General features: G+C 42.6%; 1 protein-coding gene across 18 annotated transcripts in view; it reads right to left on the bottom strand.

Moving 5' to 3' along the window:
- Positions 1-302: 302 nt before the first annotated feature.
- The window catches only part of PUS10 (pseudouridine synthase 10), an 83,377-nt gene continuing 56,531 nt past the window's right edge, over positions 303-27,148 (bottom strand). For all 18 annotated transcript variants that reach the window (XM_051838434.3, XM_051838411.3, XM_070069089.2 and 15 more), the window contains 12 exons: positions 25,365-25,426; positions 25,027-25,072; positions 21,327-21,391; positions 19,812-19,897; positions 18,617-18,742; positions 15,612-15,668; positions 14,709-14,785; positions 14,565-14,620; positions 13,030-13,147; positions 6,557-6,699; positions 5,074-5,173; positions 303-2,459 (listed from right to left, as the gene is read on the bottom strand). In XM_051838434.3, the coding sequence (XP_051694394.1) occupies positions 2,421-2,459; positions 5,074-5,173; positions 6,557-6,699; positions 13,030-13,147; positions 14,565-14,620; positions 14,709-14,785; positions 15,612-15,668; positions 18,617-18,742; positions 19,812-19,897; positions 21,327-21,391; positions 25,027-25,072; positions 25,365-25,426 (975 nt within the window). In that variant the 3' untranslated portion in view covers positions 303-2,420. The remainder of the gene's footprint in view (positions 2,460-5,073; positions 5,174-6,556; positions 6,700-13,029; positions 13,148-14,564; positions 14,621-14,708; positions 14,786-15,611; positions 15,669-18,616; positions 18,743-19,811; positions 19,898-21,326; positions 21,392-25,026; positions 25,073-25,364; positions 25,427-27,148) is intronic.

Here is a 27,148-nt window from a genome sequence, read left to right as displayed (position 1 = left end):
TACCTGATGTTTCCAATTTCACCTAGAACAAGGATCAACATTAATTTTTAACAACTTGTGTCTCAAATAAATGGAATGTTTACAGCTAATATTACTCTTTGCTTGAAATTTTGTGTAATTTTGGGTTTAAAAATTTAAGAAATAAGTTTTCTAAGTTTGCTAAGGAGGTTCCTGAATTTTCCATATTACAGATATACTGGATTCAAAGCTGAAACAAAAGAAATATTCAAAAGACTCTTACATTATTTGTCTTTCTGTAGCAAAATTTCTTCAGAAATTGAAAATGATTCACACAGAAGTTCTTTTATCAGAAGTTTATTTCTGTTATTCCATTCTCATTTTCTAACATTGGAAAGAGTGAAAATTATTTGCTACTATTCACATATGAAATCAAAGTGGTAGGCTGGCTTACCAGTTAACACTATTTTCCTGATATCTAAAGTGAATCTTCATATTTATGAAATATGTGTAATACAGAGATGGGAAACAGTGAGTAATTGATACTATACAAGCCATGTGAATACTAAAAAAAAAACCTCTAATAGCTATATTAAGAGTGACAGGAATTACACTTAAATCTGAAATTTTAGGAAAGTTTTCCTTTTTTTTTTTTTTTAAGATTTATTTTATTTATTTGAAAGCCAGAGTTACACAGAGAGTGAAGGAGAGGCAGAGAGAGAGGTCTTCCATCCGATGATTCACTCCCCAGATGGTCCCAATGGCCAGAGCTGCGCTGATCCGAAGCCAGGAGCCAGGAGCTTCCTCTGGGTCTCCCACGTGGGTGCAGAGGCCCAAGGACTTAGGCTATCTACTATTGCTTTCCCAGGCCATAGCAGAGAGCTGGATCGGAAGTGGAGCAGCTGCGAGGTCTCGAACCAGCACCCATATGGGATGCCGGCGCTTCAGGCCAGGGCATTAACCCGCTGTGCCACAGTGCCAGCCCCAGGAAAGTTCTTTTCTAAAACTTTCAGTAACCCATTGTTCTTTAGGTTTAGCTTTCTTTTTTCCTTTTTATTTATTTGAAAGGCAGAGATAGAGAGAGAATCTTTCTTCTGCTGGGTTCACTCTCCAAATGGCCCCAATGTCCGGGGTTGGGTCAAGCTGAAGCCAGCAGCCAGGAGCTTCTTCTTGGTCTCCCATAGTGGTACAGGGGCCCAAGCACTGGGCCATCTTCCATTGATTTCCCAGGCCATAGCAGAGAGCTAGATCAGAAGTGGAGCAGCTGGGACTCAAACTGGTGCCCATATGGGATGCTGGCACTGCAGGCTGAGGCTTAGCCTTTTATACCACAGTGCCAGCCCCAAGTTTAGCTTTCTTAATATTATTTCCCTTCATAACACCATTGGGTAATAAACTTACAGGTGGCAGTTATATGAGATTGTATGAAATATACTTGGGCTTTTTTTTGGTAAGCTGCTTGATTTGGTATTTTAATTCCAAAACTCAGTTATAATGGTCCATGAGTCTAAAAGGCATCCTCAGGTGCCTCCTCCATACCATAAGTACTCAATAATATAATGTTTTAGAAAAGAACTCTAGAGACAAAGCAACTTCAGTTCTATTCCTAGATATGGAGGTAACAATTTTTAGATGTCATCTAACTTCTTTGGTTTCAATATTTATGAAATAGAGACAATTTCCTATTTGCCTTTCATTAAGACGTTTGAAATTAATATATTGAAGTAATACTAGTTTACCCTTTATTTAGCAATCTGTTTTTCAAATTCTTAACCCTGGGATTGGAGTTACTGAAGGCACTTGTTTCTCCTTATTTAAAATGGTATGTCTCAATTACTAAGGTTTCACTTCCCCTTGCACAGAAGAAAGGTATTGACAATTTTAGATTGTCAAAATAGGAACTTGAGGTCATTAGATATGTGACAAATCACGCTCAAAAGGGCTTCTATTGGTAATAGTTTGCTTGAGGCTCACCAGGAAAAATATTGGCAGATTTTCATTTGATATCTTAGAATATTATAGGATACTATGCTGCATAAATCTAGAAAAAAATTTTATTCAGATAATTTTAAAGCTTTGGAACATGATTTTAAAGGTAGAATGCCTCTTCAAGAGGAAAATCTTGTTGCAAGAAATTACAGCGTCTCAGACTAAAAAAGAATGTGTCTTTTTTGTATACCCCTCTAAATCGAAGAATTGAGAGAATGGTTTCCTTATTTTGTTTTGTGGAGATGTAAGAGGAAATGAGAAAAAATCACGACATCCTTGGAACAGTTAGAACACAAAATCTACACACAGAGATCCTGAGCTGTTGCAATAAACTAGAAATCATACAGATCAACATGATCCAGATGGTTTCCCAGACACCGTTATGCTGGGTAAACAGCTGTGTTAGCATGGATGTTGAGTGGAAGTCTACATCATACCAGGAAAACACTACTCTTGGTCTCCACATTGAGAAGTTAGTCTTCCAGAGCAGGTGGCCAGTCAACATCCACAGACTAGAAGGGAGAAAACAGTCATTAAAACAGCTCATACTATTCTGGTCAACAGTTACTGGTAATATTGCTCAAATTTACCATAATACAGCAGAAGAAGATGCATTTGAAGGCAAGAGGTACTGAACACCATCATTTAAATGCTCTTGTCCATTCTAGGGATTCTTAAGCTTAAGCTCTGTTTCTGAATTAAGCAAGCAGCAGGATTTTTATTTTATTTTTTTTTTTACAGGCAGAGTGGATAGAGAGAGAGAGAAAGAAAGGTCTTCCTTTTGCCATTGGTTCACCCTCCAATGGCCGCCGTGGCTGGCGCACCGCGCTGACCCAAAGCCAGGAGCCAGGTGCTTCTGGTCTCCCATGCGGGTGCAGGGCCCAAGTACTTGGGCCATCCTCCACTGCACTCCCAGGCCACAGCAGAGAGCTGGCCTGGAAGAGGGGCAACCGGGACAGAATCCGGTGCCCCGACCGGGACTAGAACCCGGTGTGCCAGTGCCGCAAGGCGGAGGATTAGCCTAGTGAGCCGCAGTGTCGGCTCCATCTCTGATTTAACACATTCAATAGTGTGTAAACCTATAGCCTTGCTGGTAACCTAGCAACTAAATCTAAAAGACAAGAATATGAAAGATCACCTGTAACTAGAAAAGGATTAAGTATCTTTGTGTTTGATTCTTTCAAAGTCTAGTCTACTCTTACCTTCATTTTGCTCTTCTGGAACAAAACCTTGGCCTTCAAGTTATGATGAAATTACAGTAAGACTATTTTGTCCACACATAAACATGTCTGTTTTTTAAAAAGATGTATTTGTTTGAAAGGCAGAGAAAGAGGAAGACGGAGAGAGAGAGAGAGCGAGCTTTCATCTGCTGGTTCACTCTCGAAGGAGCTGGGCCAATCCAAAACCAGGAGCTTCTTCCCAGTCTCCCACGTGGGTGCAGGGGCCCAGGGACTTGGGCCATCTTCTGCTTTCCCAGGCCATAGCAGAGAGCTGGATCAGAGGAAGAGCAGCTGGGACACAAACCGGTGCCCTTACGGGATGTCAGCTCTGCAGAAAGCAGCTTAACCCACTATGCCACAGCATCAGCCCCGCATACCATGTCGTAACTATAAGGAATGTGTTTTAAGAGAAAGTTAAAATATTCATAGTTTTTATTAACTTTAAAAATTTGAAAACTAAAATGAGGTACTGAAACTGTTAATCCATGAGTCATTCACATTCCAGATTTATAAAACTTTGATTAGGAAATAGCAAGCTGGCATTGTGGTACAATGGGTAAGCCACTGCCTGCAATGCAAGCATCCCGTTTCAAGTGCCTGTTTGAGTCCCAGTTACTCTGCTTCCAATCCAACTCCCTGCTAACATGCCTGGCAAAGCAGTGAATGCTGGATCAAGTACCTGGGCCCGTGCCATCCCTGTGGGAGACCGGATGGAGTTCTGGGTTCCCAGCTTCAGCCTGGCCCAGCCCCAGCCACAGCTGTTACGGCCATTTGGCCAGTGAACCAGTGGATGGAAGATCTGTCTCCCCACTATCCCTCCCTTTGTCACTCTACCTTTCAAATAAATCTTTAAAACATAAACACTTTTATGTGTGTGTGTCTTTTACAAATCTAAAGATAACTTCAGTTAAACTAGTTTCACAATGTAGCCATATACAAAACATCCATAATAAGTTAATGAGTGGTTTCTCAAACTGAATTTTTAAACATCACTGATTGCAAGCGTGTGTTGAAGGCAAGGGAGGATAGCCGTGGTGTATTATCTCAAAAGCTCCCCAGGTGATTCCAGTGGACACTCAGGGTTGAGAAACCTTGGCCTGTGACTCCTTGACACTCCTGAGATCTCAGAATGTCCTAAGAACGAGGGCCAAAGAGCTAAAAGTTATCTTCCTCAAAATGATAGGCTCACTGAAAAGGCAGGCTTGCAGGAGCTGTCATTGGGTGCACTGCAGAAACTGCGTAAAGTCCAATCAGAGGATCTGCGATAATCGATTACTATAGTTTTTTCATGCGAGGCAATGATATCAACCTCTCTTTATAACTTTAATATTATTCCTAATACAAAATGCTAGCTTTCCTAAGATTTGGAGGATAAGATGAAGGATAAAGACTATTCCTAAATAGACTTTCATCAAGGAACACAATGTATTACTCACTATGTGATACTCAAATGAAACAAACAATTTCCTGAAATAGCCATTCTTTAGAATTTAACCTTCTTTCAGTTCAGGCTGTAAGAGCAAGAAGTCTGGACCACAGCATAGAGGTCCTTTACAGAAATGCGACTCCCACCCACCCACCCTGAATGTACATTTCTGAGCAAGCTGCCTTGAATTCTTTATAAAACAAAACAGATATGGAAATGTACTCTTGATTTCAAAGGACATATGAGAGTCATTACAATTTTGCTTGGCTTAAAAGTTACTTTATGTAAAGCAACTAGTAAATAGATAAAATAGTAAATGAGACCTTGTATTTTTAATGAAGTCTGAAGGTATTTCTTGTGATACAGTGATACTGTGTGATTATTTTCCAGTACTATGAAGGTGGGTAGTGCTATCTGACTAAGTGCCAAGGAGCATCACTCTGGCTGAATTTGCAAATGTGCACTCCAGAGCTGGCTTACCTCAACATCCAGCTCAAGAATGTCTGCAGTCACACTCATCAGAGAGCCAATGTTTGGCTTAGTTCTCCCGAAGTCTCCATGGACAAACTCTTTGATGTACCTGGGCTTTGTTTAAGGAAACAGTGAAGACAGCCATGCAGTACCAACCAATGGGCAAGATTGGATAGGTCAAAGCAGGAATGTTACAACACCATCCTGAGCTCTGATTGTGATACATGTCTTGGAAAATAAGCTATGGAAAACTGGTTCCTATTAGCTTGGAAGTCAACATAAGGACCCAGGACCTCTGTTTACATCAAAAGTACCAAAAGTCATAGTTTTCTTTTTTTCATTATAGCTTATCCCCAAAGTGTCAAGATTTATATATGGGACTTAAAAATTAGCTATAGAGGCCAGCGCTGTGGCATAGCGGTTAAAGCCTCCGCCCTGCAGTTCGGCATCCCATATAGGTGCTGGTTCGAGACCTGGCTGCTCCACTTCTGATCTGGCCTGGGAGGCCTCCTGGTCTCCCATGCCAGTGCAAGGACCCAAGCACTTGGACCGTCTCTACTGCTTTCCCAGCTGTAGCAGAGAGCTGGATCAGAAGAGCAACCAGAACACAAACAGACACACCTATGAGATGCTGGCACGATAGGTGGAGGTTTAGCCCGCTACACCATAGCACTGACCCCACTGAGTTTTTACAATTCAGATGTTTTAGGGACACGGGCTGCTGTTCTGGGCCATTGGCCACATAAAGTTAAGATCAATATGTACAGTCATCATTCCCATCTGCCAACCATGTTTATTCATCCGGCAAGGGCTTGAAATGCTAACAGGACCCACATTTGGTCATGAATTTGTGGCTTGCATACTATGTAGAGACAGCAAATGAATCCATTAAAAATGTTTCTGACTACTTCCTATGTGCCCAGCACTGGGTACCAAACTAATTACATGAAACATAAATAACTTCAAAGATGACATTGAACTGATTGTACCTCATAATTTAAAGTCATTTTGGGGGCTGGTCCTGTGGCATAGCAGGTAAAGTTGCTGCCTGTGATGCTGCCATCCCATATGGGCACTGGTTCATGTCCCGACAGCTCCTCTTCTGATCCAGCTCTCTGCTATGGCCTGTGAAAGCAGTGGAAGATGGCCCAAGTGCTTGGGCCCCTGCCACTCAACATGGGAGATCCAGATGAAGCTCCTGGCTTCCACCTGGTCCAACCATGGCCATCTGGGGAGTGAACCTGTGGCTGGAAAATTGATTCTCTCTCTCTCTACCCCCTCTCTAATTCTGCCTCTCAAATAAATAAAAAATTGTTTTTAAAGTCATTTTGAAAACCACAAAAGAAAAAAGATATCAAACCAAAAAAGCATGGCTTCTTCTCCACTGTACTTATAATGCTTTCCCTAATACCTCCCAGACCAAGTGGCGCCTCTTCCAGGCCTGCACTAGCTGTTCCACTAGGATCCCGCGGTGCGGACAGCGAGAGGATACGTCCCAGCTTGAGTCTTGAGATGGAGGCGAAAATGATGCTCGTCCACGTAGTGCGTCTCCATGGAGTGAATGACACGCGATCTCACAGCCAGTGGCCTGCGGTGCAGGACCCGGAGAGGGGTTTTCTGGTCGATCTTGAGGTCCTGCAGGGGGGTATGGTCACAGCAGAGAGTCAGCGCGGCCACCCAGGGAAGGATGGCTCGGCTCCTCTGTCACGCAACCCTCGCCACACATGTGCTCGGGAGGGGCTCCATGGATCACACTGCAATAAACCGTCTCCCCTCAGGTTCAGCCTGTGCTCTTCTCAGAACCTGGTCCATAATTCCTCACTTCCTGGGCTCCAGGACCTTCCTCATAAACAAAATCCAAAAAAAGGTTTCAAAGCAATAATCCTCAAAGTCTCTTGCTCTAATATTTAAAGGGTTGGTTACGACCCTAGAGTTCCACCCTGTCTTTTGCTTCAATGGGCTCTTCTGGAAGGCAGTGCTCTTTACAGACTGTGTGTGCGTGTGTTCGTGGGGGGGGGGGGGGGGAGAGGGACAGGGAGAGGGAGAGGGAGAGAAATGTTATATATGTGAAAGGCAGCATGAAAGGGAGAGGCAGACAGAGACAGATCTTCCATCCCCTGGATCAATCCCCAGATGCCCACAACAGCCAAGGCTAGGGGCAGGCCAAAGCCGGGAGCCAGGCACGCCCTATGGCTCTGCTATGTGGGTAGCAAGGGTCCAGGTACTTGAGCCATCACCTGCTGCCTCCCAGATGCACATTAGCAGGGAGCTGGTTGGGGAAGCCGGAACTCAAACCAGGCACTCTGATGTGGGATGCGGGCGTCCCCAGCAGCAGTTTAACCTGCTGAAGTGCAGTGCCTGCCCCGAGAGGGCAATGTTCGTTCTTTAATTTTCCAACCAACAGAGTGACCTGGGAGGATTTCAGGCTGGGGTGAGAAATGGCTGCTTGCAAGTACAACACGTGCCTCACTTGTGCACAAGCGTGCTTTGCATATTCCAAGGAGGGCCATATATGCGCTCTCGGGGTGGTTGGTTTGGTTTGGTTTTCTGGTTATACAGAAGGATAAATCTGGAAAAGTGGCGAAGGTGACATTCCAATGTAATGATTACAAGTAGGTGTGCACAACAAATCAGGCTCTGAGCAGGTTAGCCCAGCCCCGGAACGCAGCAGTGTCGCCTCATCTCAGCTGCTTCGGGGACGTGGGCTTGCTTTCCTTACAATTAGTTCAAATGAGAGATTTTCCTTTATGTCACAAGATATAATCAAGAAATAAGGAGAAATACTGTAAAAGGTTAATTCCAATTTTAAAAATAGGTACTGGGCAGAACTAGAAATGCCAGTTCCCGAGAACTGGGCTTCCTCTGCAGTTTCTTGTTGGAACGATTCCTAATTCACATGCTTAGTGAGTGCCTGAGCCCTGCTGAGCGAAGAAAGGTTTCTGTCTGGTCTCTGCTGTGTGGCGCTCTCTGCAGAGAAAGGAAGGGCGAGTTCTGACAAAGAGCATGCTGGGAAGGTATAACCGCCGTTATCAGAGTGGTGAGTCAGCAACCCCCCCCCCCAACTCTGTGGTTTTTATGCTTAATTCTTTGATTTTAGAACCATTTTTATTATTATTCTGAGATAAGCCATCTCCACAAGGTTGGCCTTTTCTCTGGACAAAAAGACCAATAAAATAAAGGCCAAGGCTAACTATTAAGGAGTCTATAAAAACAGGCTGCACTTCAGACTGCAGGAACAGCCAGCCTTTAATTGAGCAACTACAGAACGAGTGCTCTTCTCTGATTCCTTCACCTCTCAGTCACTCCCAGGAGGCTGACCAGGAACCAGGCAGGAAGTGGAAATACCAGCTGAGCTGTGAGGCCCAGCACTGCTGCCAGCCTGGCTCTCAGACCAACGCTGCTTGCTGCTCATGTTTCTTGTCTCTGTAGCTGACAAAAGGAAACCATTTACTCTAACTTGCACTCTGCTTTTCAGAAACACAAATACACTTTTTTCCATAGAAGTAGGTTGCCCTTAAAAAGGGGGACAAATAGTACATTTGAAATAACTTTCTCAGAATTGGAAACTGATTCAGTCTTTATATGTTTATGGCAGCAGGAATATTTGCAAACTGTAAAAAATGTTACCAGAAATCCACTAATCACATCAGCCGACTTGGACTATGGACCATTAAAATAGATCCTTTTACCACTGAGTCTGCTTCTATATAATAATCTTTCAGCCAGCATTATTTCTGAATTAGCTCATTGGCTACTACCCTCAAATGAGTTTAGGAGCCGGTGTTGTGGCCTAGTGGTTAAAGCTGTCACCTGTGTCACCCGTGTCCTCTATGGGTGCTAGTTTGAGTCCCGGCTGCTCCTCTTCCAATCCAGCTCCCTGCTAATGGCCTGGGAAAGCAACAGAAGATGGCCCACGTGCTTGGGCCCCTGCAACCATGTGGGAGACCAGGAAGAAGCTCCTGGCTCCTGCCTTAGGCCTGGCCCCACACTGGCTGTTGTGGCCATTTGGGGAGTGAACCAGTAGATGGAAGGGCACACTCTCTGTGTCTCTCCTGGTCTCTGATTTTCAAATGTAAATAAATTATTTAAAAAAAAAACAAGTTTATTTTTCCAGTAGCATTTTGAATGACTCATACACATGTGAAAGAATGGAGAATTTTATAAATCTGTTTTAAAATCTTAAAAATGTATCTACATTATAACCATTATCCCAAAGGCCCTAGATAATTAGGGCTCAGTTCCAGGGTCGCAGAGCTGACCTCCAGAGGGGCCCTTGCTTTAGAGAGGAGCTTCTCTAAGCAGGTGAATAGCGTTGCCACCGAAACCTCATTCTGCACTTTTCCCCTGAAAACACCATGGGTACTCCGTCAAGGCACATCTCTCCTCAACATTTTTCATCATGTATTACTATCCACATGTTTACATGTTAACATATAAAGTAATTGGGATCATATGCTGGTTTTTTTGTTTTTAATTTGAAAGGTAGGCAGACAGAGAAAGAGTCGGACAACAAGAGTTCTCCCGTCTGTTGGCTTACTCCCCAAATGCCTCTAACAGCAAGTTCTAGGCCAGGCTAAACCAGGAGCCAGGAACTCAATGGCAGGAACCCACCTACTTGAACTGCCTCCTGCTGCCTCCCTGGGTGCACATTAGCCGGAAGCTGGAGTCAGGAGCAGAGCCAGGACTCGGTCCCAGGCGCTCCATGCTGGATGTGGACATACCAAATGGCGTCTCAACAGCTAGACCAGAAGTCCCCCATTTTTGTTTTTTGGTGCCTATATAATATATATATATTATATATATTTATTATTTTTCTATTGAAGGACATTCATTTTGTTTGTAGTTTTTATTGATTTTACCACTTTCAACAAAGTTAATAAACATCCCTGTGCAGATATCTTTCCACACTCGAGTTTTCTTTCTGTCAGAGAGATTGGCAGCAGAGGGAGTGCTGGGTAGAAGACCAATGCATTTTTTTTTAATAATCATTGCCATGCTGCTTTCCATAAAGGCTGCAACACTTGCCATTTCTATTGACAATGTATGCAACTATCCTTCTCCTCCATTCCAGCCCACTGCTAGGTGTTACTGGTCCAACAGAAATAAGGTGATGTCTTATTTGAAAAGATGTCCCACCTCCAGATAGAAGTCACAATAACTTTTGGCCACTTAGAGTTGCTATTTTTTAGCTGCCTGCTCATATTTTTTGTCCTTTTGTATCTATTGGGTGTTTATATTTTTATGACAAGTATAAATCCTATTTATGGTATCTTCTGCCATATAATGTGTTTTCTACAGTCATATATATGAGTACATACAAACATATGTGTATGTGTTCAAATCACACTGTATCATCTTTCTATCTACTCTTAACCTTATCTTTCCCCTCAGCACTTAGTACCATTTTCTAATGTCAGTGAATATGCACTACATCTGGATAGTAACAGTCTAATTTAATTACGGTAACCACAGTATTAATTCAGTCCCCTCTAGTAGGTCATCTACATTGTTATAAAATACTGCCCATTTAATTTTTAAAATTTTCACTTTATTTGACAAGCAGAGAGACAGAGACAGAGGAATTGTCCATTCATTATTTTACTCCCCAAATGTCCACAATAGCCAGGACTAGACTGGGCCAAAGCCAAGAGCCCAGAAGTCAATCCAGGTGTCCCCCATGAGTGGCAAGGACCTAAGTGTTTGAGCCATCAATGGCTGCTTCTCAGAGTGTGTGTCAGCATGAAGCTGGATCATAACCGGAGTAGACTGCACTCTGATACAGGATATGGGTGTCCCAAGTGATGACTTAACCGCTGTGCCAAAGTCCTGCCCCAAATACTGCCCATTTCCACAGTGTGATAACTATATGCATTTCTGAGCCCAATTATGCTCTCTTGGCGTCTTTACAGGAAGAAGTGGGGGCAGGTGGGAAGAAAAATGCAAACAAACAGGAAGATTCTCTACAAGTGACACTCCCATGTGAAGGAAAATGGCATAGCCCAAAATGTATAGGCTGTCGTATACTATCAGTGTTTTTTATTTGCACAGATAATCTTAGCATTAATTCTGTTAGGTAAGTTCTTTCTTTCTTTCTTTTTTTTTTTTTTTTGACAGGCAGAGTGGACAGTGAGAGAGAGAGACAGAGAGAAAGGTCTTCCTTTGCTGTTGGTTCACCCTCCAATGGCTGCCGTGCTGCAGCCAGTGCACCGCGCTGATCCGATGGCAGGAGCCAGGTGCTTCTCCTGGTCTCCCATGGGGTGCAGGGCCCAAGCACTTGGGCCATCCTCCACTGCACTCCCCAGCCACAGCAGAGAGCTGGCCTGGAAGAGGGGCAACCAGGACAGAATCTGGCGCCCCGACCGGGACTAGAACCCGGGGTGCCGGCGCCGCAAGGCGGAAGATTAGCTTAGTGAGCCGCGGCGCCGGCCATAGGTAAGTTCTATTTTATATATAAATATATATACAATATATAATATTATTATATATACTATATAATATATAGTATATATTATATACTATATAACATGTTATATATATTATATATACTATATATTATGCATCATATATCAATATTTATATATATTACATACTTATATATTATGTTTATATATTGTGTAATTATATATCATATATTATCATGTATAATACATGTTAATATTTATATTTTACATAATTTATACATCAATATCAATATGATAATATGTAATATAATACATATAATATATATTATATTATATGCATAGTATATAATACAGTATATATTATATATAATATATTCATATATATTAATAATGTATTATATGATTTATGTTTTGTATATTTATGTTATATATAAATATAAATAATGTATAATATATTTATAAAGTATATTTAATATATATTTATATTTTAACAGAAGAGCAAATATAGTAATAGCATTGTTGAGTGTTTTCTATGTGCCAGCTTGTGTTCTTAAATGCTTGAAATGCTTGATACTCAATAAAGAGATTAAATAACTTGTCTAAAGTCACACAGCTAAGAAATGAAGACCTTAGGATTTGCACCCAGGCAACCTGTCTTTAGGGTTGGACTCCTAACCCCTAGCGACACTGCCTCTCCACTGGGTTAAGTGAGTTCCCAGCCACTTAATGACAAAGCCGGGACTTGAATCCATGTCTCACAGGCTCTAAAGCCTATGTTCTGTGACTTTAGTTACAAACAACAATAACTCTTTTACAAACAACAGAAAAAGTAAAAGAGAAAGGAAAAGGGTTAAGTCTCCGCCTATAATGCCAGCATCCCATCTGGGTGCTGGTTCAAGTCCCAAGTGCTCTGTTTTTGATGCAGTTCCCTGCTAAGGCACCTGGGAAAGCAGCAGAAGATGGCCCAAGTCCTTGGGCCTTTGCCACACATATGAGACCCAGATGGAGGTCTGGGCTCCTGGCTTTGGCTTGGCCCAGCCCCAGGCCTGGCTGTTGCAGTCATTTGGAGAGCGAACCAGCAGACAGAAGATCTCCCTCTCAGTGTCCCCCCAGCCCCCATCTCCCTCCCCGCTCTCTGTAACTCTGCCTTTTTTTTTTTTTTTTAATTTTAATTTTTTTTTTTTTGACAGGCAGAGTGGACAGTGAGAGAGAGAGAGAGACAGAGAGAAAGGTCTTCCTTTGCTGTTGGTTCACCCTCCAATGGCCGCCGCAGCCATCGCGCTGCGGCCGGCGCACCGCGCTGATCCAAAGGCAGGAGCCAGGTACTTCTCCTGGTCTCCCATGGGGTGCAGGGCCCAAGCACCTGGGCCATCCTCCACTGCACTCTCTGGCCACAGCAGAGAGCTGGCCTGGAAGAGGGGCAACCGGGACAGAATCCGGCGCCCCGACCGGGACTAGAACCCGGTGTGCCGGCGCCGCAAGGCGGAAGATTAGCCTAGTGAGCCGCGGCGCCGGCCTTGTAACTCTGCCTTTCAAACAAATAAATAAACAAAACATAAACTACCTTTATATCATCTAGGAATTCAATGTCTTTCTTCTGGATTGCTTTATTTATCCATATTAAGGCGCTGTAGGTCTTGGTCTTTTCTTCTTCACCTTCTTTCATGTGTCCTATTGCCTCTCTAAACAGACACAACAAAACAAAGTTTGTCTAAATATATAAAATACTACAAGCCTTGCCCAAAAATTCCCTTTAAGAATAGCTCTATTGAGATAATAAATGCAATTACCCCATTTGAACTACAATTCAATGAATTTTTGTAGGTTTACAGAACTGTGCACCTGTCACCACAATCTCATTTTAAAATACTTTCAGAACTCCCCCCAAAGAAACTCCGTTAGCCATTAGCAGTCACTTCCCATTCCCCTTGAACTTCTGCCCTGGGTAACCGCTAATCAACCTTCTGTCTCTATAAATTTTCCTATTATAAACATTTCCTATAAAATGGAATCACACAGCATGGTGGTGTTTGGTGACTGGCTTCTTTCAAGTCATAGTATTTCCAAGGCTCATTCATGTACCAAGGCTTAGCTCCTTTTAATTACCAAATGATATTCCATTGTATGGATACACAATAATCGATGGTTTCAGTTAACTGCAGCCAACTGCAGTCCAAAAAAATTAAATGGTAAATCCCAGAAACACAATTAATAAGTTTTAAATAACCCTCATTTTAGTACATTGTTCTATTGTTGTTTTGTTATTGTTAATCTCTTACTCTGCTTCATTTATAAATTAAACTTTACCACAGCTATGTACATATAGGAAAACACAGTTTATATAGAGTTTGGTACTAGCAGGTCTTGCAACGTATGCCCCAGATAAGGGGGAACGACTAAATTCCATGTTATTCATCTGCACACCTTTGGGGAGTTTCTACTTCTTTGCTGCTATAAATAATGCTACTATGAACACTCACGTCCATGCCTTTGTGTGGATGTGCGTTCTCATTTCTCTTGCATATTCAATACCTAGAAATGGTTGCTGGGTCACAGGGTAACTCTCACGTTTGACCTTTTGAGAAACTGCCAAACTGTTCCGCGCCGATCCGAAGTCAGGAGCCAGGTGCTTCCTCCTGGTCTCCCATGCGGGTGCAGGGCCCAAGCACCTGGGCCATCCTCCACTACCTTCCCAGACCACAGCAGAGAGCTGGACTGGAAGAGGGGCAACCGAGACAGAATCCAACGCCCCGACCGGGACTAGAACCCGGTGTGCTGGCGCCGCAAGGCGGAGGATTAGCCTAGTGAGCCGTGGCACTGGCCCTGTTTTCTGTCTTTTTAACAACAGCCATCCTAGTGGGCACAAACTGAGATCTCACTGTGATTCTCATTTGCATTTCTGTGATGACCTGTGATGCTGAACATTTTCTCACATGTCTATTGGCTGTTGGTATCCTCCTTGGAGAAATGGCTATTTAATGGTTTCTCCATTTTAATTGGTTTGTTAGAGTTTGTTTATATTCTGGAGACAACTCCCTTATCAGATATTTGATCTGCCCCCTCCCTCCTGAAATCATCGCTGGTTAGCCCACCCCTCACCTTGTCACAAGCTGCAGGTCACGCACTTGGATCTTATTAGATGACTTATTAATTTTCTGTAGTAAGAGAAAGGAAAAAGCAGTCAGCAACTGTGCTCCGTTACAGAGCTGGAGACGTGACGCCTCCCCGTCCCCCGTGCTTTACCTGCTGCAGCTCCTTAATTTCTCGGGCAGTGAAGTGTATTCTGTGCGGGTTCACCAGCTCCACTGCAAAGGGCCTCCCTGGCAGCGCACAGCGGTCAGGAAAGAGAAGCGTGTTGAGGGAGTTACCGTGCGAGCGAAGGCACCAGGGGTTAGAGGCACGAAAGTCGTGTTGAGCTCTAGAGGACTAAGAGTGAGTGACAGCGCTACAGCTGGGACAGGGAAGAATGTGTGAAAAGAAATCAAGGAGCTCTGGGGGAGGCGAGGGCTGGAAACCTGCACGTGGGCAGCAGGTGAAAATGACTGCTTCCCCGAGCTCCAGACAAGCCTGTGGTAATTACCAAATAAAACTCCAACAGCCACTAATTAAAGAACATAACGCAGTCCCACACAGCCATGCCCAGGTACACCGAGCTGAAATCCCATCTTCCTGGTGTAACCCACTAGTGACCTGGAAAGGCCGTGACTTCACGACAGGGAGGCGGACAGACCTCACACAGTTCTCATCAGCTTCCTTGTAAGGCAACTAGGCAGAAGGTGAGCCCTGAATGCTCGGAGCAGATTCACTTTCTCAATGGAGATGTACATTCCGGAAACTGTACTGGTACTTCTGAAACGCTATTAAGTGGGACAATCAATAATCCAACTTTTGGGGAAAAAAACATCGGGCTCTCCTTGTCGGTAAACATGAAAGCCCCTTGTCACTGGAGGCGTGTCAGGGCGGCCCCCACCGAAATGACTCCTGCTAAGACGTGTATAATGCAGGTGATAAAGGGAGCTCCGTGCTCCACAAAGACGTCTCCACTGGAGAAGCTTGGGGCCGTGGGCACTCTGGTTCTGGCTAAGCTGCCGAGAAAGGGTGAGGATCGAAGACTGTTCTAGTCTGGTAACGCTAGGGTGATCTTACCATTTCCTAATGTTCTCACGTCTACATCTTCTCTTCCAGAGGATGAAAAATTAAAACCTTTGGGAAACAGATAAAACAAGTCAGACATAATTGCCCTAAGATATTGGTTCCTAATCTTTGCTGGAAACCCAGTAAAAGGGCTTGAGTAATATACAGGAGAACCCCAAGGGACAGTCATCTTCCCTCCTCTTACCCAGGTCTCTGCTAAAAATAGTAATGGTAATGATAAATACCGTTTACTGAGTACTTATTATCCTCCAGGCATTAGAGTAAAAATAATGCGTAATTTTATTTAGTTCTTATTACAACCTTATGAAGCAGGTATGCACTCCCTGCTAGTGCATTTGGGAAAGCAGCAGAAGATGGCCCCATTCCCTGGCCCCCTGCCACTCATGTGTGAGACCCAGAAGTTGTTCCTGGCTTCCAACTGGCTCAGCCCCAGTTATTGCAGCCACTTGGGGAATGAACCATGGATTGAAGATTTCTCTCTCCTTGTCTCTCCCTTTCTCTTTCAAATAAGTAAATCTTTAAAGGGGGGGGGGGGTTGGGGGGCCGCACTATGGCATAGTAAGCTAAATCACCTGCAGCACTGGCATCTGATATGGGCGCCAGTTCATGTTCTGGCTGCTCCACTTCTGATCCAGCTCTCTGCTATGGCCCGGGAAAGCACTGGAAGATGGCTCAAGTGCTTGGGCCCCTGCACCTGCATGGGAGATCCAGAAGAAGCTCCTGGCTCCTGATCAGCTCAGCTCCAGCTATTATGGCCATTTGGGGAGTGAACCAGTGGATGGAAGGCCTCTCTGTCTCTAAACTCTACCTCTCAAATAAATAAATAAAATCTTAAAAAAAAAAAAAAATAGGTAATTTCCCCAAGGTCACACAGTTCAATGGCAGAGTGAGGTGTCTTTCATGTCAAAGCCAGACCCTGACTATCAACAATTTCATGGGCAGAGAGAGCACTGTTTGGAAAATGATCCCACCACTACCCTGGCCACAACCTTATAGTGAAAACCCTATCAATCTTTCTTTCCTTAAAACAAAACAAAAACATTCATTAAAAATTAAACTCCATGAAAGAAAGGAGAACAAAAACTGTTTGACTCTAAAAGGCAAGTTCATCATTTAATCAAACCTAAACTGAGTCTGTATATTAGCTATTTCAAAATCCAAATCAAGGGCAAGAATTATCAGACATGATAAATACTCAGCTAAGCTGCAGTGGCCCTTATCCCAGGGCTGGGGGCAAGGGGAACACACAGCGGGACTAAGAGAGAGATGGGCAGATGTCAGATGATGAAAGCCCAGAATATCAAGTAGTTTGGATTTTATCCTGTAGCCAGTCACTGACCAGATTTCACCAGGGAACTGATGTGACAAAGAATGACTCAGTAAGAGAAGTCATAATTGTATTAGGGGAAAATTTCTTTGAAACAATGATTTTGAGAGTGTGTTTAAACTCTGTTACTCATTAACTAGGGAATTAGCAAGTAGACAACATGATGTGCTGGTTCGAAGTGACTGTGAAACAGGTGTGCATACCCACTCAGGGCACATAATACTAGTTCACCTCACAGAGAGGTAAAACTTAGAACTCTCTTCCTAGACTTGTCACATGTGGACCATTAATCAGAAGTATCAAGTGTTATATCTGAGAAGCATGCGATTAGCAAAGGGCAGCCGTGAATCAGGGAGTTCAGCCAACCAGGTTTTACAGTCTGGCCCGCAGCCAGTTGGCACAAAGGCCCAGAGCTGTGCTGTGCCCAGGAGCTGTCCATCATCTTCAGATGCTGAGCTCACAGACTGCGCTCAGTCTGGGGGTGGTCGTCCCCACTCCGGTGAAAGATGGCCACAAAGCACCCTCACGACAGAGTGCAGCGGGGTGAGGGCAGAACGCACACTGTGCCAAAGCCTCCGCAGCTACTCTTCTTCTAGAAAGGGGGTAAGGTGGCCCCAAAAAGACTTTGAGAGAGACTTTTTGTGCCAATGCCTTATTTTTACTTCTTCACAACTTGCCTAAGTGTTATCACCAGTTAGTTGAAGTTAGGTAGACAAATACTCATGGCAATAGCCCAGTCTTTACTGCTAAGGTTCTGGGAAACTGTTGGGTGGCTGGGTTGATTTCTTCTCCATTCAGTAAACAATTCTTAAAGACCCTTAGAAACAGGCCCACCTACCTGATAGGCAATGAACTGTAAGAGTGCTGAAGTCTGAAGGGCTCCCCCCTTCCCAAGTCATTCCCAAAGCCCTGTCATTCCCAAAGCACACTCATCTTACGCTTGTCCAGACAGAAGGATGGATGTCTCCACAAAAGATTTTTCTAATTGTACTAGGAGCCCCTTGCCAAAGAGTGACATCACTCTCTGATATTTTTCCTGACGTGTGACGTGATTTCCATCAGTCGAAATCTTAGTCCCTTTTCTCTTATCTAACCCTGGGTGAAACCAGATTTTACATTGCCTATGGCCTGACAGGTCTGTTGAGAAAAGGAAAACATAAGCCTGGAAGGACCTGGCTCACCCCACAAACTGGACTCATTAATACCCAAGAAATGAAAACACAACACAGCTGCCTTAAGTCTTTGTAAAATGGTTACTGTTGATTTTTTCTAGGCCTGAACTTTATCGCTGGAAAATGTATAGGTGACCTCAGAAGTCACACATTTACAAGTGATTATTCTTAACAAGCACTGGATGTGGACATTGTGTTTCAACTTCCTCACATTCCCCGCAAAAAGGCCAAGGCTGATGTGTGCCAAGGCCAAGGCTGAAGCCCTTTCAAGCCATTTCAAGTAGCTTCAGTTGCTTTGATTTCACCAGGAGTAAGCAGTCACCTTGAGACAGGGAACACCTTGGGCACCTGGATCAAAGTCCAGCCCAGGCTACAGAAGTCCTGGACATGATGATCCCTGTGCGGCCAAGGGGCCTAGACTTGGTGGTGGTTAACCTAATACAGAAATCAATTCATGAATGACAGCAGATTGAACATACAAGTATTACAGCACCTACTCTCTGCTTTGAATTCTGTCAGCAAATGATCTGAAATTAATTCTTCCACCGACGATTCCAGTTTCCTTTCGCCATCAATGATCCAAGGAGTTTGTGGGAGATTCCTGGAGTATTTATTGTATCTCCCTGCCAAAGAAATGTCAGGCAGCCTGAATGGAATGGTGTGATTAACACAGTAGGATAAAAAGAAAAGCAGCAATTATTCGATGAGTGCCAATAGCCTAAGTGCTGGGTCATAAATCAAGACCTCATCTTAAGTAATTTGGGAAGCCAGAACATGGACATATAGATATTTAGGTAAAAAGGTTTAAAGTAGCAACAGAACAGACAAGTAAAGACATGATACGAATAATGCATTAAATGAGTTTGAAAGAAATGCTCAATATATTAATCTGATTAGTGAACTGAGTTATAGAATATTTAATTACTTTATTATTGTAATATAATTATTATATAATATTGAAGAATGCACCAAAGATCGTAAATAAAAAACTATTGCTTTTACACTTCATTTATAATGTACTACTCATTAGTGATAACGTATGCCAAAGAATTCAAACACAGGAAATTTTGAAGTGTTTCTAAGTTGAAACAAAACAAACAAAACAAAAAACCCTAACAGAACATGACTCCTTCACCACTAGATGAGTAAAGCCACACCAAGGTGGGCAGCTCTCATCGCCTGAGGGCAGGATATTGTAATGAAAGCTAAAGAGCAATTTCGTTTTAGCTATTACTACGAAACAGCTGGAACTTTCAAAACAAAATCTGCCTACTTAGATTACCTCTTGGGAAAGTCAATGTAACAGTTTTTTTTTTTTTTTAAGGTGGAAGTCAAGTGTTTAGTCATTTTGGCAATACTGAAATTACTTTTTCAAGTTTTCTTTCCTATTATAAAACCATTCTCTGTGCTGCTTTCTCCTGACAGTTTCTGGTCGCTACATCTGCTAATATTTTTATTCAGCCATCTCTGATGAAAACTACTAACACCTAGCAACTGACATTGCATCTTAAGTAACAAATATCTGGTAGGAATGCTTATAGAACCTAAAGTCTGGTTATCAGTTCTACTTCTCAAAAGAGTAGATGAGTAAGAACCCAATAACAGCAGTAAGAATTTAACAGAAAAGGAGTCGCTTTTCAGAAAGGACAGTAAGTTTGACAGTGAATGTAGATTCCAGACTAAATATTTTACCAGCCACAAAAACAGCACCATGAGCACATTCAATTTCAAGAACAGTGCATACGGCCTTTGGTGAGTTTGGAGGACAAGGAAACTGCCTGCAAAACAAAATAAATTTTACAGCTACTATTTTCCAGATGCAATACTGAATCACAAAACCAACATGAATCGGCATCGTCCAAGACACACACGCAGCCTGAGCGTCACAAGGCCTAACCTGCTCCCTGTCTGAGTTCCCGAACAGGAAGGCCTGTCAGGTGGGAGCACACCACTTTCTACACCTGTGGTTGGTGTTCAGTGAATCAGGGTCTCACTGCTACCTCTGATGCTCAGGAGGCCTCATCTTCACAGATGGGAATTTCCAACAGCCTTGAGATTTGCAGAAATAATCTGGATCTTCGCAGAGGAAACCCCTTTGGGCGCATTAGCCAGTGTGCTACCCTGGGTCACCTGCTGCTGGCTTTCATGACAGCAATCTCTGGGTAGTGTTGCCAGGCAGTGTGAAGCTGGTCATATGATTAAGTCCCACCCAGAAGGAAGTGTGCTACCATTTTTCTGTTTCCTTCTCATTCTAACTACTATCCTGTGAATTAGACCCCAGAGCCAGCAAAGATGGAATGGAGCTGACACTGCCCTCTGCTAAGAAACTGAAATCCAGCTGAAGACAGGAAAGAACAAGGATGACTTTATTCTCTGTCCACCACGCAGAAATTTCTATAGCCACTGACTGGAGTCTACTTGTAAATGACTACATATGGACATAACCCCAAATGCATGGCTTGAAAATTTCATATGGTTTCCCAAGATCACTTAACAAATCAATCATTCAGGAAAACTTAGGCATTATTGGCTGTAGAGTAACTACCTCTACTTTCTCAAATTTAACAAAAAAACTTCCTGAGATTCAATTTTAGTCAATAAAAGACATGAAATTCTCCTTGCACTGTCATTGCTTTATATTCAAATATCTTCGGAAGGATAACTACAGTGACATCTGACTTTATAAAATGAATGCCCTGAGAATTAACATATATAAGACTAATTGTACAAAGTGGCTCTCAGCATATTTACGTCTTAGAAAAGGATATCAGTGACTACAGAGGGAGCTCAGCTGCCTAAGATTTCAACTGGGAGATAGACAGTGGCCTAGAGCCAGATTTCCTGAGTCTCTGACCACTGCTATTGCTGCGACATCCCTAATCCTGGACTTCCCACTATAGTCCATGTTCAGCTGAGGGAAGAGAAGGCTCTGCTGAGTTTGCTCACCTGTGATAGGAATAGCACAGGGCTGGAGTGTTAAGAAATCTGCCTCTCGGTCACTCTCTACTCCCAGTTGATCTTGGGCAGGTCAACTCTCTCTTGGGTCGGTAGTACACTTACCGAACAGTACTACATTCCAAGTACTGTGCCACAAACTGGGGGTCTCACAGTGACTAAGACTGAGTTCTGGTTCCTGAAATACATCCAGTCCATCCCCTTTATTCTAAAAACTCCATGATACTTCTTTGTTTCAATACTTCTACTTACTTCCGGAAATCCTCTTCTTTTATCTTATTCAAAGCTTTCATAACTGCCATTCTAGTGAATATAGACTAGAGCAGGGTAAAATGAAAAGAAAAAGCATTATATCACCTAGAGAAGAAAACATCAGAGGTGACACAAAGAGCATGGTTGGAAAACTGCATCATTTTATATACTTGAAGGAGAGAATTCCTTGTTCCCTCAGACCTCAAGGGGGATTTGGTTGATGCATCTAACCTTCATTCCCTGCATTCCAGTGGAAACCTCGCATGTGCTTGAGGAGACGGCTGCCAGGGTTACAGACAAAGCAGCCAACCAGCCTGCCTGGCACCTGTCAACTCGACAGCCCTCACCAGCCACAAAGCAAGTCCACTGCACTGAACGGAAGAGCGTCTACACAAATGTCTCACTTGGGATTTTTTAAAATAAAAGCCAAGCTACATGGTAGACATATGAGAATTAATTCATGTATGTAATCATGGCTATGATAAATCACAATTGTTTCTTCTGTTATGAGAAATTATATTCACTTAAAGGAGCAAAATGTAAGCATCTTAACAGTTTATCACCAAAGCAATGTTTTTCTTTTTCTCTAAAGATTTATTTGAAAGGCAAAGTTGCAGAGAGGTAGAGGCACAGGCAGAGACAGAGAGAGAGAGAGGTCTTCCATCCACTAGTTCACTCCCCAGATGGTCCCAACGGCCAGAGCTATGCCGATCCGAAGCCAGGAGTTTCCTCCGGGTTTCCCGTGCAGGTGCACTTGGGCCAACTTCAACTGCTTTCCCAGGCCAGAGCAGAGAGCTGGATTGGAAGTGAAGCAGCCAGGAAATGAACCAGCATCCATTTGGGATGCCAGCACGGCAGGCGGCTGCTTTATCCATTAGGCCACAGCGCCAGCTCCAAAGCAATGTTTTTCAAACTATATTCTGGGGAATTTTAGGAAGTTCTGCAAGGTACAATACGGTTAGAACTGGAGCTAGAGTTGTGGCAAAGCAGGTTAAGCTGGTACAAAGTGTCGGTTCACGTCCTAGCTGCTAAGCTTCAGATCTAGCTCCCTGCTAATGTACCTGGGAAGGCAAAGAAAAATGGCCTAAGTGTTTAGGCCCCTGTCACTCATATGGGAGACCTGGATGGAGTTCCTGGCTCCTGGCTTCAACCTGGGCTGTAGTGGCCATCTGGGGAATGAACTAGCAGATGCAACATGTCTTTCTTTCTCTCTCTCCCTCTCTCTGTTGCTCTGCCTTTCAAATGAAATAAATAAACCTTAAAAAACAAATAGGATGGGCCAGCGCCGCTGCTCAATCGGCTAATCCTCCGCCTGCGGCGCCGACACCCCGGATTCTAGTCCCGGTCAGGGCACCAGGTTCTGTCCCAGTTGCTCCTCTTCCAGTCCAAGTCTCTGCTGTGGCCTGGGAAGGCAGTGAAGGATGGCCCAAGTCCTTGGGCCCTGCACCCACATGGGAGACCAGGAGAAGCACCTGGCTCCTGGCTTCGGATCAGTGCGGTGTGCCGGCCGCAGTGGCCATTGTGGGGTGAACCAACAGAAAAAAGGAAGGCCTTTCTTTCTGTCTCTCTCTCACTGTCCACTATGCCTGTCAAAAAAAAAAAAAAAAAAAAATAGGATGGGGCCAGCGCTGTCCTGAATTGCTGGCATCCCATATGGCCACCAGTTCTAGTCCCGGCTGTTCCTCTTCCAATCCAGCTTTCTGCTATGGCCTGGGAAAGCAGTAGAAGATGGCCCAAGTCCTTGGGACCCTGCACCCATGTGGGAGACCCGGAGGAAGTTCCTGGCTCTTGATCGGCGCAGCTCCAGCCGTTTGCGGCCATCTGGGGAGTGAACCAGTGGAAGGAAGATCTCCTTCTCTCTCTCTCTCTGCCTCTCTTCTCTCTGTGTTACCCTGACCTAAATACCTAAATAAATAAATCTTAAAAAAAAAAAAAGTAGGATTAGAACTAAAAATCAAGTGCCTATCTGATAAGACATGGAATCTAGGCCTCTCAAAAGGTCACTCAGTTCACTAGGCTAATCCTCTGCCTTGCGGCGCCGGCACACCAGGTTCTAGTCCCGGTCGGGGCACCGGATTCTGTCCCGGTTGCCCCTCTTCCAGGCCAGCTCTCTGCTGTGGCCAGGGAGTGCAGTGGAGGATGGCCCAAGTGCTTGGGCCCTGCACCCCATGGGAGACCAGGAGAAGCACCTGGCTCCTGGCTTTGGATCAGTGAGGTGAGCCGGCCGCAGCGCGCCAGCAGTGGCGGCCATTGGAGGGTGAACCAACGGCAAAGGAAGACCTTTCTCTCTGTCTCTCTAACTGTCCACTCTGCCTGTCAAAAAAAAAAAAAAAAAAAAAAAGGTCACTCAGTTTACCGTTTACTCCCAGCCATGAGGCAAGAAAAAGACATTTGAGACTCTACAACTCCTACTGGAGAAGTGGTGTGGTGGCTATGACGGTTGTACAAAAATCTGCTTGTCTGATTATTTGATGCTGGCACTTGCATATTTCCTCAAAGGTAACAAAAAGTGAAACCAGACAACAAGATGTCAATCCCTTTAGCCGACAAAGACGGCCATGCAGAGTCTGGGACAGTAACACACCAGGCCTGTCACTTCCAATCTGGAGCGATGTCGCCCATTAACCTTGGGGTGCTGAACACCCATGGGAAAGCCAAGGAGCCCATGCAGCGAGGAAAGCAGGGCCACACTACCTCAGGCCTAGTCTGCATTTCTCATTATCTCTGCACAGAGTATTTGACAAATGTGACAAACACCTCTCCCCAGTTTTAAAAGGCCCGTAATTAGTCAAAACAAGAGGAAAAACCAATGATACATTCTCATGTATCCTATTATTTTTAACAACTCTTAACAACAAATGGATGTCATGAAAACTGTAGATGACTGACTATATGAAATCAGCTAAATAACTAGGGTGTGAACAATTGCCAGTGCCATGCCATGCCATTCTGTCCCAGTGTAATATATTAAAGCACCTCTAATGTGCTTGCTTATTAATGTGAAGCCCAGCTAGTATTGGACAGCAAAGGAGATTTTGAATAAAATGCCTCTTTTGCAAACATAGCTTACAATAAGCTAAATACTTTACTATCCCTAATTTGAAAATCCAAAATCCACATCAAGGAGGCTCAACATGTAAAGTGTAGCAAATACTCCAAAATCTCAAACAATACAAAAATATCTGAAACATGAAACATTTCTGGTCCAAAGGATTTTAGACAAGGGATACTTAACCTGAATTAAGGACTATCCTAAATAAAATTATTAATTTTGGATTATGTTTTTAAAACACCAATTTCTAGGAAATGGATACCAGACTAAAGTTTGGAATGCTACCGATACTTTGAACAGATTTTCCCAGATGATGTAATTTGAGGAATTAAAATCTAAAAGTTGGATTTCCCCAAATGGGTAATAGTAACACCACTGAAACACTGATTCTAAATTAGGTGAACCAGTGAGACAAGTCAGACACCGACAAAAATTTGAGGATGTTTCTGTGCTATAACTTCCTTACCAGATGCAAAGTTGCTAATAGTTAAAAAAAATTACAATAATAAATGGAGCAAATGGGAATATTTAAAAATTGATTCTTGGTGTCATAGAGTTACCACATTTCAATGTATATCCTTTTAAATAGTTATTTGAACAAACAAATGAGAAAACACTCACTAAATAATAAGAAGTTGAAATCTTTACCTGTTTGTTTTTGGCTGGCTTGAAACAATCTGGGCAGACTGTACCTCTAAAATGAAATTCAAGTTAATGTAAAGGTAAATGAGTTTATTTAGGGGTAGATGTAATTCAAATATACTTTATACAACATGGCTGTTAAACTCAGGGCATCAAAAGCAGACAAAAATCAATCTTTACGCAAGCTGCATTGGTTTGCCTAAGAACCTTGTATTACAGCACACATTTTAAACCTACAACAACATGACATGCTCATTAGAAAGAGAAGCAACACTATTTTCATGAAAACCAAAAAAGATGAGTGATTTCACACAATTGACATTGTTGTTCATGTGGCAACTTACAGGAAGTGGCAATCCTCAACTGTTTCTGGGTGAGCAAAGACCACACTCACTTCAAACAAGCTCTAAAAATTATAAAGACAGTTTACAAATGAGCAAAAGGAAACTCACATCTAACAACTTATGAATGGAAATAGACATGAACTCTCAAAGGCTGGCTCTGAAAAAGGGTGACAAGGAAAACTGGAAACACTGCTGTTCTCACATCAGCTTGCTCAAGGAGCAACCGGGAAGGAAAGTGTGGTTGGGTTTGGGTGTGTGTGTGTGTGTTTGTGTGTGTTAACTTCTGAAACTCAGTCACAATGATACTGCCAAAAAATTTTTTAACTAAATTTCAAAATAAATGTGTATGTTTGGGGACAAATATGCAAATTAGATGTGAAGATAAAAGAAGAATTCAGGGAATTGAAAAAAATGAAGAACAATTCTGTTGATACCATGATTAGGATTATCAGCAAGGAAAACAACATTGTACTCACATCCTTAAAAACTACCTAACAAGCTTCTTTGGAGAGAATCAAATTTCTTGACGGATTTGAGTTTTAAAAGAGTCATGTTAGTTTTTTGTTTTATTATAAAAGCCATACATGTACATTATAAAGCGATCAAGCATAGGATGGCTTTTGACCCCTTGGACTGAGGCAGAACTATTAACAATTTGATGCGTTTCTAGGCATTTTGATGAATATAAACATATGCATATATACTTTTTCGGGTATTAGGTATGTTTTTAGGAAACCAACTTATTTAATATTATCCCATGGACATCTTTTTCAGCTCCAGGAATTATCAGACATTTAAACTGCAGAATATTTTTGTTATTAAAAAATGCTACAGTAAACATTCTTGTACATCAAAAAAGTACAATTTCATACTCTCTGTACTTTTACCTCTACAGAGAATTCCCCATTGAACAAAAGCTATAAATGTCATACCAGGTACAACTGTCTTTTTTACTGAATTCTGTGTTTATTGGTTTTATATTTATTGATTTCACTGAATTGTCAGCAAGCCTATTAGCTACTCTAGAATCATAATAATGAATAGCTTCTTCTTTGTTCCTTATTCTAATCTACAAAACAAAATTAAAAGGGACATTTCTTTATTCAAAAAACATCTCACTTGGCCTGAATCTATTAGAACATTACATCTTTTGTTTTCTATTTTCTGTTCTCACTGATTCAACATGTAAATATATTTGTGCTTCAAAACTGAAATTTGAGGTAAAAATATTTTGCATTAATGACTTCTCTAATTTCCAAAGTACTTTCATTACCTCATTTCCTCTTCATACTATCTGTGAAGTGGTTTTATTCTCTATTCTCTCAGTATTCAGTTTAAAGAACAGTCAGAGCTTATTCTTACTCACAGAAGGAAACAGAGCTATATGATTCAGAGTGGCTAAAAAATAAACTATGTAGCTTTATGATTTTGTTAGATAGTTTGTAATTTTATTTCAGTAAGGGCGCATCTGATATTCAGGGAATTTCTTTCAAGCAAAATAATGAAACAATGAGGCCATAGTATTAAAACTAATTTAAACTATACTGAAATTGTTAAAAACTAAATAAAATTTTATAAATATTACAGATTAAAAATAAATAAATAAATAAAATCAAATTTAAGATAAGCTAGGAATATGTTTGGTTTCCACATCTGGAAACCCTCTGAGACTCAATCCATTCCAGAGACTGAAGCCAGGTCTTCCCCGCAGTAGGAAAGATGGCCAAGTGTTCTGGTTCTCAAGGCAGTCTCTGTCCAAAAGTTGCCAGAGGAATCTGAGACCC

Source organism: Oryctolagus cuniculus, chromosome 2 (genome assembly GCF_051225735.1).
Source record: "Oryctolagus cuniculus isolate XC-2025 breed Fujian yellow rabbit chromosome 2, ASM5122573v1, whole genome shotgun sequence".
In the NCBI taxonomy this organism is placed as follows: Eukaryota; Metazoa; Chordata; class Mammalia; order Lagomorpha; family Leporidae; genus Oryctolagus; species Oryctolagus cuniculus.
Note: the sequence above shows the minus strand (reverse complement) of the source record. Positions and strands in the feature narration are given on the sequence as shown.